This window comes from Narcine bancroftii, chromosome 4 (assembly GCF_036971445.1).
Source record: "Narcine bancroftii isolate sNarBan1 chromosome 4, sNarBan1.hap1, whole genome shotgun sequence".
Taxonomy (NCBI): domain Eukaryota; kingdom Metazoa; phylum Chordata; class Chondrichthyes; order Torpediniformes; family Narcinidae; genus Narcine; species Narcine bancroftii.
Genome location: NC_091472.1, coordinates 2,617,520 through 2,629,873, shown reverse-complemented (window position 1 = coordinate 2,629,873; position 12,354 = coordinate 2,617,520). Strand labels below are relative to the sequence as shown.

General features: G+C 38.4%; 1 protein-coding gene across 2 annotated transcripts in view; it reads left to right on the top strand.

The window, feature by feature from the left end:
• The window catches only part of LOC138760281 (zygotic DNA replication licensing factor mcm3-like), a 95,091-nt gene that overhangs the window by 20,700 nt on the left and 62,037 nt on the right, over positions 1–12,354 (top strand). For both annotated transcript variants that reach the window (XM_069930645.1, XM_069930644.1), the window contains one exon: positions 6,178–6,286. In XM_069930645.1, coding sequence (XP_069786746.1) covers positions 6,178–6,286 — 109 coding nt within the window. The remainder of the gene's footprint in view (positions 1–6,177; positions 6,287–12,354) is intronic.

The window sequence follows — 12,354 nt, the reverse complement described above, 5'->3', positions numbered from 1 at the left end:
CTCAGGCGTTACGTGATCCACCAGCATGGGCTTCTGGGCCCGGTACTGAGAAGGGGAAACCCCTGACGGCGCCATTTTGGCCAGCTGCCCCGCTGCGTGGATTACAAACGGGGCCAGTTAGTGGCGTGCTGCCACAATATTATTTTAGTGTTGCCTGTTTCATCAGGAATCGGGTTTTTAAAATTTTTTTATTTTTCACACTATGAACCATATTAATCAAAATACACACAAACATTTCCCTCTTGAATACAGTCATTTTCTCCCCTTTTTTCCCCCCTCCTCTCCCTCCCACCCTCCTCCAAACCCATTAAACGTTCAACCTATACAAAACAATAAACCCATTAAACAATGTCTTCACACAATGAAAATAAACCAGAAAATTGTCATCTACTTTACACACTGGATCAAGTCATTTTGTCATTTATCATTTTAGAGGGTGGGGGTCCGAGGCAAGCCCTCTCTGTTGTGTTCCATGCACGGTTCCCAAATTTTTTCAAATAATGTGACTTTATATTTTAAATTATATATTATTTTTTTCAATGGAATACATTTATACATTTCCATGTACCATTGCTGTACTCTCGGGCTCTCTTCTGATTTCCAAGTTGACATTCATTATACATTTTTTTGCTACAGCTAAGGCTATCATAATAAATCTTTTTTGTGCTTCATCCAAATCGAGGCCAAGTTCTTTACTTATATTACTTAGAAGAAAGATCTCTGGATTTTTTGGTATGTTGTTCTTTGTGATTTTATTTAATATCTGATTTAGATCTTCCCAAATTTTTTTCATTTTCTCACATGCCCAAATTGCATGTACCGTTTCCTTCTTACAGCAAAAACATCTATCTGATACTGTTGGGTCCCATTTATTTAACTTTTGGGGTGATATATAGCCTGTTTAACCAATTATACTGTATCATGTGTAACCTTGTTTATTATATTTCTCATAGTTCCGGAGCATAACTTTTCCCATATTTCATTTTTTATCTTTATGTTTAGATCTTTTTCCCACTTTTGTTTGGGTTTATAGCTTATTTCATCATTTTCCTTGCAGCTTGATTGTTTGTTATAAATCTTTTAATTATCATTGTGTCTGGAATCACATATTCAAAGCTGTTTCCTTCTGGTAATCTCAGTTTGTTTCCCAATTTGTCCTTTAAGTAGGTTCTCAGTTGATGATATGCAAACATTGTACCATGAGTTATTCCATATTTGTACTTCATTTGTTCAAATGACAATAAATTATTTCCCAAAAAAACAATTTTCTATTGTTTTAATTCCTTTACTCTCCCATTCTCTAAAGGAAAGGTTATCTATTGTGAAAGGGATTAGTTGATTTTGCGTCAATAATAATTTTGGTAGTTGGTAATTTGTTTTTTCCTTTCTAAGTGAATCTTCTTCCAAATGTTGAGTAGATGGTGCAGTTCTGGTGAACTTCTATATTGTACCAGTTTTTCATCCCACTTCTCCCCTATTTTATCTAGCTCTATCTTGGTCCAATCTGGTTTTTCCCTTGATTGATAAAAATCTGATAGATATCTTAATTGTGCTGCTCTATAATAATTTCTAAAGTTTGGTAACTGCAAATCACCTTGTTTGTACAATTCTGTTAATTTATCGAACACTATCCTCTGTTCTCCCCCCCCCCCCCATAAGAATTTCCTTATTATTCTCTTGAGGTCATTGAAGAATTTCTCTGTTAAGGGAATTGGTAATGATTGAAATAGGTATTGTATCCTTGGGAAGATATTCATTTTAATGCAATTTACCCTTCCTATCAGTGTTGGTGGTAAATCTTTCCAATGTTCTAAGTCATCTTGTAATTTCTTATTAATGACTGATAATTTAATTTGTCTAGATGGCCTAGATTATTATCTAATCTAATACAGAGGTATTGGATTGCTTGTGTTTGCCATTTAAATAGTGATTCTTTTTTAAATTCTGTATAATCCGCATTCATCGGCATCGCTTCACTTTTATTTGCGTTGATCTTGTACCCCGATATTTCTCCATATTCCTTCAATTTTTAATGTAGTTCTTTTATTGATAATTCTGGTTCTGTTAAATATACTATGATGTCATCTGCAAATGAACTGATTTTATATTCCTTCTCTTTTATTTTTATCACTTTTGTTTTCTGTTCTTATCAGTTCTGACAATGGGTCTATTGCTAAAACGAACAGTGAGGGAGATAGTGGACATCCCTGCCTTGTTGATCTGCTTAATTTAAATTGGTTCGATTATATATCCATTTACTGTCACTTTCACCATTGGTCCCTTATATAATGCTTTAATCCAATTAATATATTTCTCTGGTAGGTTGAACCTCTGTAATACTTTGAATAATTACATTCTACCCTGTCAAAGGCTTTCTCTGCGTCTAAAGCAACAGCCACTGTTGGTATCTTATTTCCTTGTACTGCAGACATTGTCCTTTGTTAGTCTTTTCTTAATAAATCCATTTTGATCTAGTTTTACTATTTTTGGTACCAGTCGGCCAAATCTGTTTGCTAATAATTTCGCTATTATCTTATAATCTGAGTTAAGTAGAGATATTGGTCTATATGATGCTGGTGTTAGTGGATCTTTCCCCGTCTTTGGTATTACTGTAATCATTGCTGTTTTACTTGAATCTGGCAAGTTTTGTGTTTCTTCTATCTGGTTCATTACTTCCAGGAGAGGAGGAATTAACAACTCTTTAAATGTTTTATTGAATTCTATTGGGAGTCCGTCCTCTTCAGGCGTTTTATTGTTCGGTAGCTTTTTTAATATATCCTGTATTTCCTCTATTTCATATGGTTTTATCAATTTGTTTTGCTCCTCTTCTTGCAATTTTGGTAGTTCAATTTTAACTTTCTTAGTTTGGTATAATTGTTTATAGTATTCCTTGAAGTTTTCATTGATCTCTGTTGGGTTATATGAATTTGTTTGTCCTTTTTCCTTGATGCCAATACAGTTCTTTTAGCTTGTTCTGTTTTAAGCTGTATTTTGTGGGGTTTTTTCTCCTAGCTCATAATACTTCTGCTTTATTTTCATTATGTTCTTCTCCACCTTATACCTTTGTAGTGTTTCGTGTTTTTTTTGTCCGCCAATTCTCTTTTTGTTGTATTTTTCCTTGTTGCCAGTTCTTTTTCTGTACTTATTATTTCCCTTTCCAGCTGTTCTATTTCCCGATTGTAGTCCTTTTTCATCTTAGTTACATAACTTATTATCTGCCCTCTGATGAATGGTTTCATTGCATCCCATAATATAAATTTGTCTTTCACTGATTCAGTATTTATTTCAAAGTACATTTTAATTTGGCGCTCAATAAATTCTCTAAATTCCTGTCTTTTAAGTAGCGTTGAGTTTAATCTCCATCTATACATTCTCGATGGGATGTCCTCCAGTTCTATTGCTAATAACAGGGGTGAGTGATCAGATAACAATCTAGCTTTATATTCCGTTTTCCTAACTCTCCCTTTGATATGGGCTGACAACAGGAACAGGTCTATCCTTGAGTATGTTTTATGTCTGTTAGAATAATGAGTATTCCTTCTCCTTTGGGTGTTGCCTCCTCCATAGATCCAAAAGTTGCATTTCCTGCATTGATTTAACCATAAATTTGGCTACTTTGTTCTTTTTGCTAGTCTTTTGTCCAGTTTTATCCAACATTGGGACCAAATTAAAGTTAAAATCCCTTCCTATCAATATATTCCCCTGCGTATCTACAATCTTCAAAAAGATATCTTGCATAAACTTTTGATCCTCCTCATTAGGTGCAAATATATTGACCAAATTCCAGAGTTCTGAATATATCTGACACTTTATCATTACATATCTCCCTGATGGATCTATTATTTCCTCCTCTATTTTGATTGGTACATTTTTATTGATTAATATAGCTACTCCTCTAGCTTTTGAGTTATATGATGCTACTGTTACGTGCCCTACCCAGTCTCTCTTTAATTTATTATGTTCCACTTCAGTTAGATGCGTTTCCTGCACGAATGCTATATCTATTTGTTCTTTTTTCAGTAAATTTAATCGCCTCTTCCTTTTCATTTGGTTAGGCATTCCATTAATATTTATAGTCATATAGAGTTCAACATGGCCATCTCATATTCTGTTTACATCTCATTTCTGCTTCCTCATCACCAACTTTCCCCTTCTCCCCATTTTCATCTCTCAGTTTTCCTTTTTTGAACTCGATGTATGACACCACTTCTAAAACATAAAATACTTCAACCACTCCCACATCTAAAATTCCCTTAACCCCAAGTTGTTCCCCCCCCTCTCTGAGTCTCCCCTTGTCCCTTGCTGGGCAACCACAACTCCCCTCTCCATTCGGACTGCGAACCCATTCGCAAGTGTCGACTGATTTCGCAGTGACTGTTATTCTCTCCCACCCAACCCCCTCCAGTAAAGACTTTTATCTTCACATTACAACAAAGCTCTCACTCTTCTTTTTCTTTTTTCCCCCCTTCTCCCTTACTTCCCTTTTCTTCCCTCCTTTAGTTCTTACTTGTACATTTTTACATCTTTATATGTAGTTTGTCGTCATTCTTCGTTCTTGTTACATCTCTTTATCTCTCTTTCCGTCTTGCAGGCGTTCTGCAAATTCTCGTGCTTTCTCCGGATCCGAGAACAGTCTGTTTTGGTCCCCCGGGATAACTATTTTAAGCACCTCTGGATAGCTTAACATAATTTTATAGCCTTTCTTCCATAGGATCAATTTTGCTGTGTTAAACACCTTCCTCTTCTTTAGGAGCCCAAAACTTACGTCTGGGTAGAAAAAATTTTTTTGACCTTGGTCCTCCAGTGGTTTTTTGTCTTCTCTTATTTTATTCATTGCTTTCTCCAATATATTTTTGTGTTGTTTATCTCAGGAATTTTATTAAAACGGATCTTGGTTTTTGTTGTGACTGTGGTTTCGGGGCTAATGTTCTGTGTGCCCTTTCTATTTCCATTCCTTCCTGCATTTCTGGCATTCCCAGGACTTTTGGGATCCATTCTATTATAAATTCTTTCATGTCTTTGCCTTCTTCATCTTCCTTAAGGCCCACTATCTTTATATTGTTTCACCTACTATAGTTTTCCATTATATCCATCTTGTGAGCTAACAGCTCTTGTTCTTCCACATTTTCTAATCTTTTCCCTACATCTGTTATGACCAGCTCTATTCTACTCATTTTTCCTTCTGTACTTTTCATTTTTCTTTTCATTTCACTAAATTCTAGTGTCAGCTATTCTTTTAATGGTCTCATTTGTTCTTGAAATTTTTTTTTTATCTATGTACTGTCCATTCATTTTATCTCCTAATCCTCTGTGCAGAGCTTGGTGTTCTTCTTCAGTGTCTGCTCTTGGGTTTTTGTCTTCTATTTCTCTTCCAGGTATGTGTGTCTCTTCTGACTTTCTTGTTGAGCTGCTTGTCTCAGTTTGTTGGGTTTTTTTTCATGGCTTCTTGCTGTTGGTCCTCTTCTTCTGGGTTGGTTATCTGTTGGGCCTCCTGCTTCTGTTTTTCTTTCTCATCCCTCCCGTTCCCATTGCTTTCTTTATCTTCCAGCTGGGAGCCCTGCTGTTGGGCATCTCTCAGCTGTTCGTGCTGTGGAGTTTCACTCCACAGCTGATTTCACACCCCCCCCCCCCCCCCCACCCCGTCGGTGTTCTCCTTGTCCTTGTGCGCATCGCACACCTCTGTTTGGCTCAGTGAGCCATTTTTGCAGTCCCACGGTCAGGAGGTTGCGACCCTGGGGGCTCTCCACTAACCTCGGGGAGTGGGCTCCTCTTTCCACTGCGGGTCCCTGCTTTTTCATGCAGGTAAGGCCTTCACCTTTCTCTTCCGGTGTTTTTCTTTCTTAGGTGTGTCTTTTTTCTTTTTTTTTTTCTTTTTTTCTTTTTTCTCCACACTTTTTATTTGTTGTGATCTGTGTGTCTGGGGCTTTGCTTTTCCTTCACTTTTTTTCTTTTCTGGAGAGGACTGGTATTCTCCTACCGGCCACTACTCCATCACGTGACTCCTCATCAGGAATCAGGTTTGCCCCTCATTGATGGGCAGAATTTCTTTGCTAAGTTGACTGTTCCATGAGATGAACTTTGCTGTCAAATGAATACTGAGCTTGCTGTTTAGTCACCAAAGAGAATGATTATAGTAGTGGTGGAACCTGTGTAACTAGGACTGTTTTCTGCTTTCAGAACCATTCTAATCGCGTGCCATATCAAGTTGATGAGCAAGGAGGTTTCCCCCATGTTTTCTGCAGACGATGTGGCCAAAATCAAGAAATTCAGCAAGTCCCATTCAAAGGTAGGGTGGGCTGACTGTGGTACTGGGGTGATGGCAAAATTATGTTTGCTGGTTGTAAGCTTAACGTCGGCACAATAATACCATGTGAAACATGAAAATCTGCAGATGCTGTGATTGTAGTAAAAATATAATCTGAATCAACACTGTCTGAATTCGGTGACTTTTTGAGATTTCCTGCTTCTAGCTTTATTCTGATTATTTCCTGAAGGGCTCAGGCCTGAAATGTTGGCGATAGAGAACCATAGAACACGGCAGCATTGAAACAGGCCCCTTCAGCCCTTCTAGTCTGTGCCATAGATTTTTTTGCCTTGTCCCACTGACGTGCACCCTGTCCATAGCCATCCATACCTCTTCCATCCATGTACATGTCCATATTCTCCCCATATCTGCATGGATTTTCCTGAGGGCTTCTGTTTCCTCCCACTGTTCAAAAAGTACCAGGGATGGAGGTAAATTGGGTGGCATGGACTCGTGGGCTGAACTGCCCTATTTAAAATTTAAACATCTACATCTTTGTCGACTTCCCTGGTAACCTCCTCGAAATACTCTGCAAGGTAGGTTTAACACGACCAACTATGAACAAAACCAAATTGACTATCCCTAATCACCTTCTGGCTATCCAAATAATCGTATATCCGATCTCTTAAAGCACCTTCCAATAATTTACCTACTACTGATGTCTGGGTCACTGGCCTATAATTTCCATGGTAACATTTGGAGCCTTTTTTGAACAATGTGAGATTCGCTCCAATCCTTCAGCATCCTACCCGTGACTAAAGACATTTTACATTTTTCTGCTGGAGCCCCTGCAATTTCTAAACTAGCTTCCCACAAGGTCTGAGGAATTATCTTGTCAAGCTGTGAGGATTTATCCACCATTATTTGCTTTAAGACACCAAAAATGTCCTCATCTTTAATCTGAATAGGTTCAAGACGTTACTGCTAGTTTTCTCTAAATCTCAATACTCTGCTCATTTCCTGAGCAGAGTAAAAAAAAAGAAAAAATGGGGGAGTTGGGGGGGTGCGGAGAACACATTTAAAATCTCCCCCATCTCTTTTGTCTCCATACAAAGCCTGATCTTCACGGGGACCAATTTTGTCCCTGACTGTCCTTAATCCACCTGTAGAAACCCTGAGGATTTTCCTTCATGTTGTCACCAAAGAGCCTTGTGTCCTTCTTTGATTCTTCCTGATTTCTTTCTTGAGGTTTTTCTTGCATTTTTTATTCTCCTCAAGTATCTAATTTGTTTCATGTTGCCTGCACCTGCTATACACCTGAACCAGATCCCCAATATCCCTCGAAAACCAAGGTCCCCTGTGCCTGCTAACCTCACCTTTAATCCTGACATACAAACTTTATGCTGTCAAATTCTCACCTTTGACAGTCCTCAACTTACCTCGCAACATCCTGGTCTGAAAACAACTTAACCCAATCCACACATTCTAGATCCTTTCTCATTTGCTCAAAATTAGCCTTTCTCCAATTTAGAATCTCAACCCGAGGCCCAGACCCATCCTTCTCCATAATTATCTTGAAACTAATGGCATTAATTCGCCTACACATACTTCTGTCACCTGTGTGACAGATTATATTTTATATTGTATATACATATATTTTAAATGAGATAAATTGTGGCAGTTTTTTTAGTGTAGGTCACAAACACTTCAAAACAGATCTCATTTGAGTCATGTGATGGAGTAATGGCCGGTAGGGGAACTCCAGCCCTCTCCAGAAAAGTTTAAAAAAAAAAGGTAGAGAAAAAACAAAGTCACTAACACAGAAACCATAACAAATTGAAAGTAAAAGTGTGGAGAAAATGGCAGCAAAGAAAGAAAAACCAAAAACAAAGGGAAGAAAAGAAGGAAGGACGTCGGACGAGGAAGGTGAAGGCCTTACTGGTACGAGGAGGCCCGCCGTGGAGAGAGAAGCCTGCTCCCTGAGGTCAGTGGAAACCCCGAACTCAGGACTACAAAAATGGCTCACGGAGCCAAACAAAAGTGCGCAATCACGCATGCGCGAGGATTCCGATGCGCAAGACAAAAACAACACCGACGGGAGGGGGGACCAGCTGAGGAATAAATCTCCACAGCCGAAACAGACAAGTATAACACGACAGCAAGACTCTCAACAGGAAAACATAGAAAATAACGGGAACAAGAAGGAAGAGAATAAAAATAGGAAATCAAAGAAACAACAGATGACCAACCCAGAGGAAGAAGACCAACATCAAGACACTTTTAATAAAAATAAGAAGAACAAAAATACCCAACAAAATGAAATAAACAACCCAACAAGAAAACCAGAAGAGACAGAGGTAAAGGACACAGATCCTGGAGTGGACTCAGAAGAAGAGGAGGAAGAACACAGAGAAATGGAAGATGAAGGGAAGAGCAAGTACATGGATTTTTTTTTTAAAGAATATATGGAAACAGTAAAAGAATGGCAATCACAAGAATTCAGTGAAATAAAAAGAATAAAAAGTACAGAAGAAAAAGTGAATAGATTAGAGATGATCATGTCAGATAGAGTGGACAAGGTGGAAGAACGAGAAACAGCCGTAGAAATGGAAGTAGATGACTTAAAGAAATTATAAGAATCGGATAAAGAAAAGTTAGAGACACAGGAGCTGTTAGCTCAGAAGATCGATATAATGGAAAATTATAATAGAAGCAACAATATAAAGATAGTGGGCCTTAAGGAAGATGAAGAAGGCAAGAATATGAGAGAATTTATAAAAGGATGGATCCCCAGGGTCCTAGGAAGACCAGAATTACAGGAAGAAATGGAAATAGAAAGGGCACACAGAACATTAACCCCTAAACCATAACAAAAACCAAGATCCATTCTAGTAAAATTCCTAAGATTTACAACAAGAGAAAATATATTGGAGAAAGCAATGAGGAACATAAGAGAAGACAAAAAACCACTGGAATACAAGGGTCAAAAAAAATTTTTCTATCCAGATATAAGTTTTGAACTCCTGAAGAAGAGGAAGGAGTTTAATGCAGCAAAAACGACCCTATGGAAAAAAGGTTAGAAATTTATGTTAAAATACCCAGGGGTACTTAAAATAGTTATCCCGGGGCAGCAAAACAGACTATTCTCGGATCCGGAGGAAGCACGAAAATTTGCAGAACAACTACAAAACAGACAGAGAGATGAAGAGATGTAACGAATACAAAAATGACAACAAACTATATTTATATATTTAAAAAAAAAGAGTATAAGTAAGAACTAAGAAGGGAAAGAAAGGGAAGAAAGGAAGTAAGGAGGGAATTAAGAGAGTGACCTTTGTTATACTTGAAGATTAAAATCTTTTCTGGGGGGGGGCTGGGTGGGGAAGAATAACAGTCACTGCGAAATCAGTTGACACTTGCGAGCGGATTCGCAAATCCAAATGGAGAGGGGAGATGTGGTTGCCCGACAAGGGACAAAAGGCAACTCAGGAAGGGGAAGGACTATTGGGGTTAAAGGAATTTTAGATATGAGAATAGTGGAAATATTTTATGTTTTAGAAATGTTGTCTTATAATGTGTTCAAAAAAAGAAAGCAGAAATGGATATGAAGGGAAGGTGGTGATGAGGAAATGGAAAGGAAAGATAAACAAAGTATGAAATGACTATGTTGAACTATATGACTTTAAATATTAATGGAATACATAACCAAATCAAAAGGAAGAAACTGTTAAATTTCTTCTTCTTCTTTGGCTTGGCTTCGCGGACGAAGATTTATGGAGGGGGGTAAATGTCCACATCAGCTGCAGGCTCGTTTGTGGCTGACAAGTCCGATGCGGGACAGGCAGACACGGTTGCAGCGGTTGCAGGGGAAAATTGGTTGGTTGGGGTTGGGTGTTGGGTTTTTCCTCCTTTGCCTTTTGTCAGTGTTAAATTTACTGAAAAAAGAAAATATTGATATTGCATTCGTACAAGAAACACATCTAACTGAAGTGGAAGACAAGAAATTAAAGAGAGATTGGATAGAACATGTAACAGCAGCATCGTATAATTCAAAAGCCAGAGGAGTAGCTATATTAATCAATAAAAATGTACCAATCAAAATAGAGGAGGAAATAATAGATCCAGCAGGGAGAAATGTAATGTTAAAATGTCAGATATATTCAGAATTTTGGAATTTATTCAATGTATACTCACCTAATGAAGAAGATCAAAAATTTATGCAAGATATCTTTTGGAAGATAGCAGTTACGCAAGGGAACATACTAATAGGAGGGGATTTTAACCTTAATTTGGACTCAAACATGGATAAAACTGGGAAAAAAATTAACAGAAAGAACAAAGTAACCAAATTTATAATTAAATCGATGGAAGAAATGCAACTTTTGGATATATGGAGGAAACAACACCCAAAGGAAAAGGAATATTCATATTATTCGGGTAGACACAAAACGTACGTAAGGATAGACCTATTCCTGTTATCAGCCCACATTCAAGGGAGAGTTAGGAAAACTGAATATAAAGCTAGACTATTATCGGACCACTCACCCCTGTTATTGGCAATAGAGCTAGAGGACATCCCACCAAGAATGTATTCTTTGGCTTGGCTTCGCGGACGAAGATTTATGGAGGGGGTAAAAAGTCCACGTCAGCTGCAGGCTCGTTTGTGGCTGACCAGTCCGATGCGGGACAGGCAGACACGATTGCAGCGGTTGCAAGGGAAAATTGGTTGGTTGGGGTTGGGTGTTGGGTTTTTCCTCCTTTGCCTTTTGTCAGTGAGGTGGGCTCTGCGGTCTTCTTCAAAGGAGGCTGCTGCCCGCCAAACTGTGAGGCGCCAAGATGCACGGTTTGAGGCGTTATCAGCCCACTGGCGGTGGTCAATGTGGCAGGCACCAAGAGATTTCTTTAGGCAGTCCTTGTACCTTTTCTTTGGTGCACCTCTGTCACGGTGGCCAGTGGAGAGCTCGCCATATAATACGATCTTGGGAAGGCGATGGTCCTCCATTCTGGAGACGTGACCCATCCAGCGCAGCTGGATCTTCAGCAGCGTGGACTCGATGCTGTCGACCTCTGCCATCTCGAGTACCTCGACGTTAGGGGTGTGAGCGCTCCAATGGATGTTGAGGATGGAGCGGAGACAACGCTGGTGGAAGCGTTCTAGGAGCCGTAGGTGGTGCCGGTAGAGGACCCATGATTCGGAGCCGAACAGGAGTGTGGGTATGACAACGGCTCTGTATACGCTTATCTTTGTGAGGTTTTTCAGTTGGTTGTTTTTCCAGACTCTTTTGTGTAGTCTTCCAAAGGCGCTATTTGCCTTGGCGAGTCTGTTGTCTATCTCATTGTCGATCCTTGCATCTGATGAAATGGTGCAGCCGAGATAGGTAAACTGGTTGACCGTTTTGAGTTTTGTGTGCCCGATGGAGATGTGGGGGGGCTGGTAGTCATGGTGGGGAGCTGGAGATTAAACTCCATGCTACTTAAAAGACAGGATTTTAGAGAATTCATTGAACAACAAATTAAAATGTACTTTGAAATAAATACGGAATCAGTGAAAGATAAGTTTGTACTATGGGACACAATGAAAGTGTTCATCAGAGGGCAAATAATAAGTTTTGTCATTAAGATGAAGGACTACAATCGGGAAACAGAACAGTTGGAAAGGGAAATAACAAATATAGAAAAATAATTAGCAATAAAGGAAGATACAACTAAAAGAAGAGATTTGGCTGACAAAAAAATAAAATATGAAACACTACAAATATACAAGGTGGAGAAGAATATAATGAAGACAAAACAGAAATATTATGAGCTAGGAGAAAAAATGCACAAAATTCTAGCGTGGCAGCTTAAGACAGAACAAACTAAAATAATGGTATTGGCATTAAGGAAAAAGGACAAACAAATTACATATAATCTAACGGAGATCAATGAAAACTTCAGGGAATTCTACGAGCAACTATATCAAACTGAAAATGAAGGGAAAGAAGACAAAATAGATGAATTTCTAACTAAAATTGAACTACTGAAATTACAAAGAGGAGCAAAATAAATTAATAAAACCATTTGAAATAGAAGAATTACAGGAGATACTAAAAAAACTACCAAACAATAAA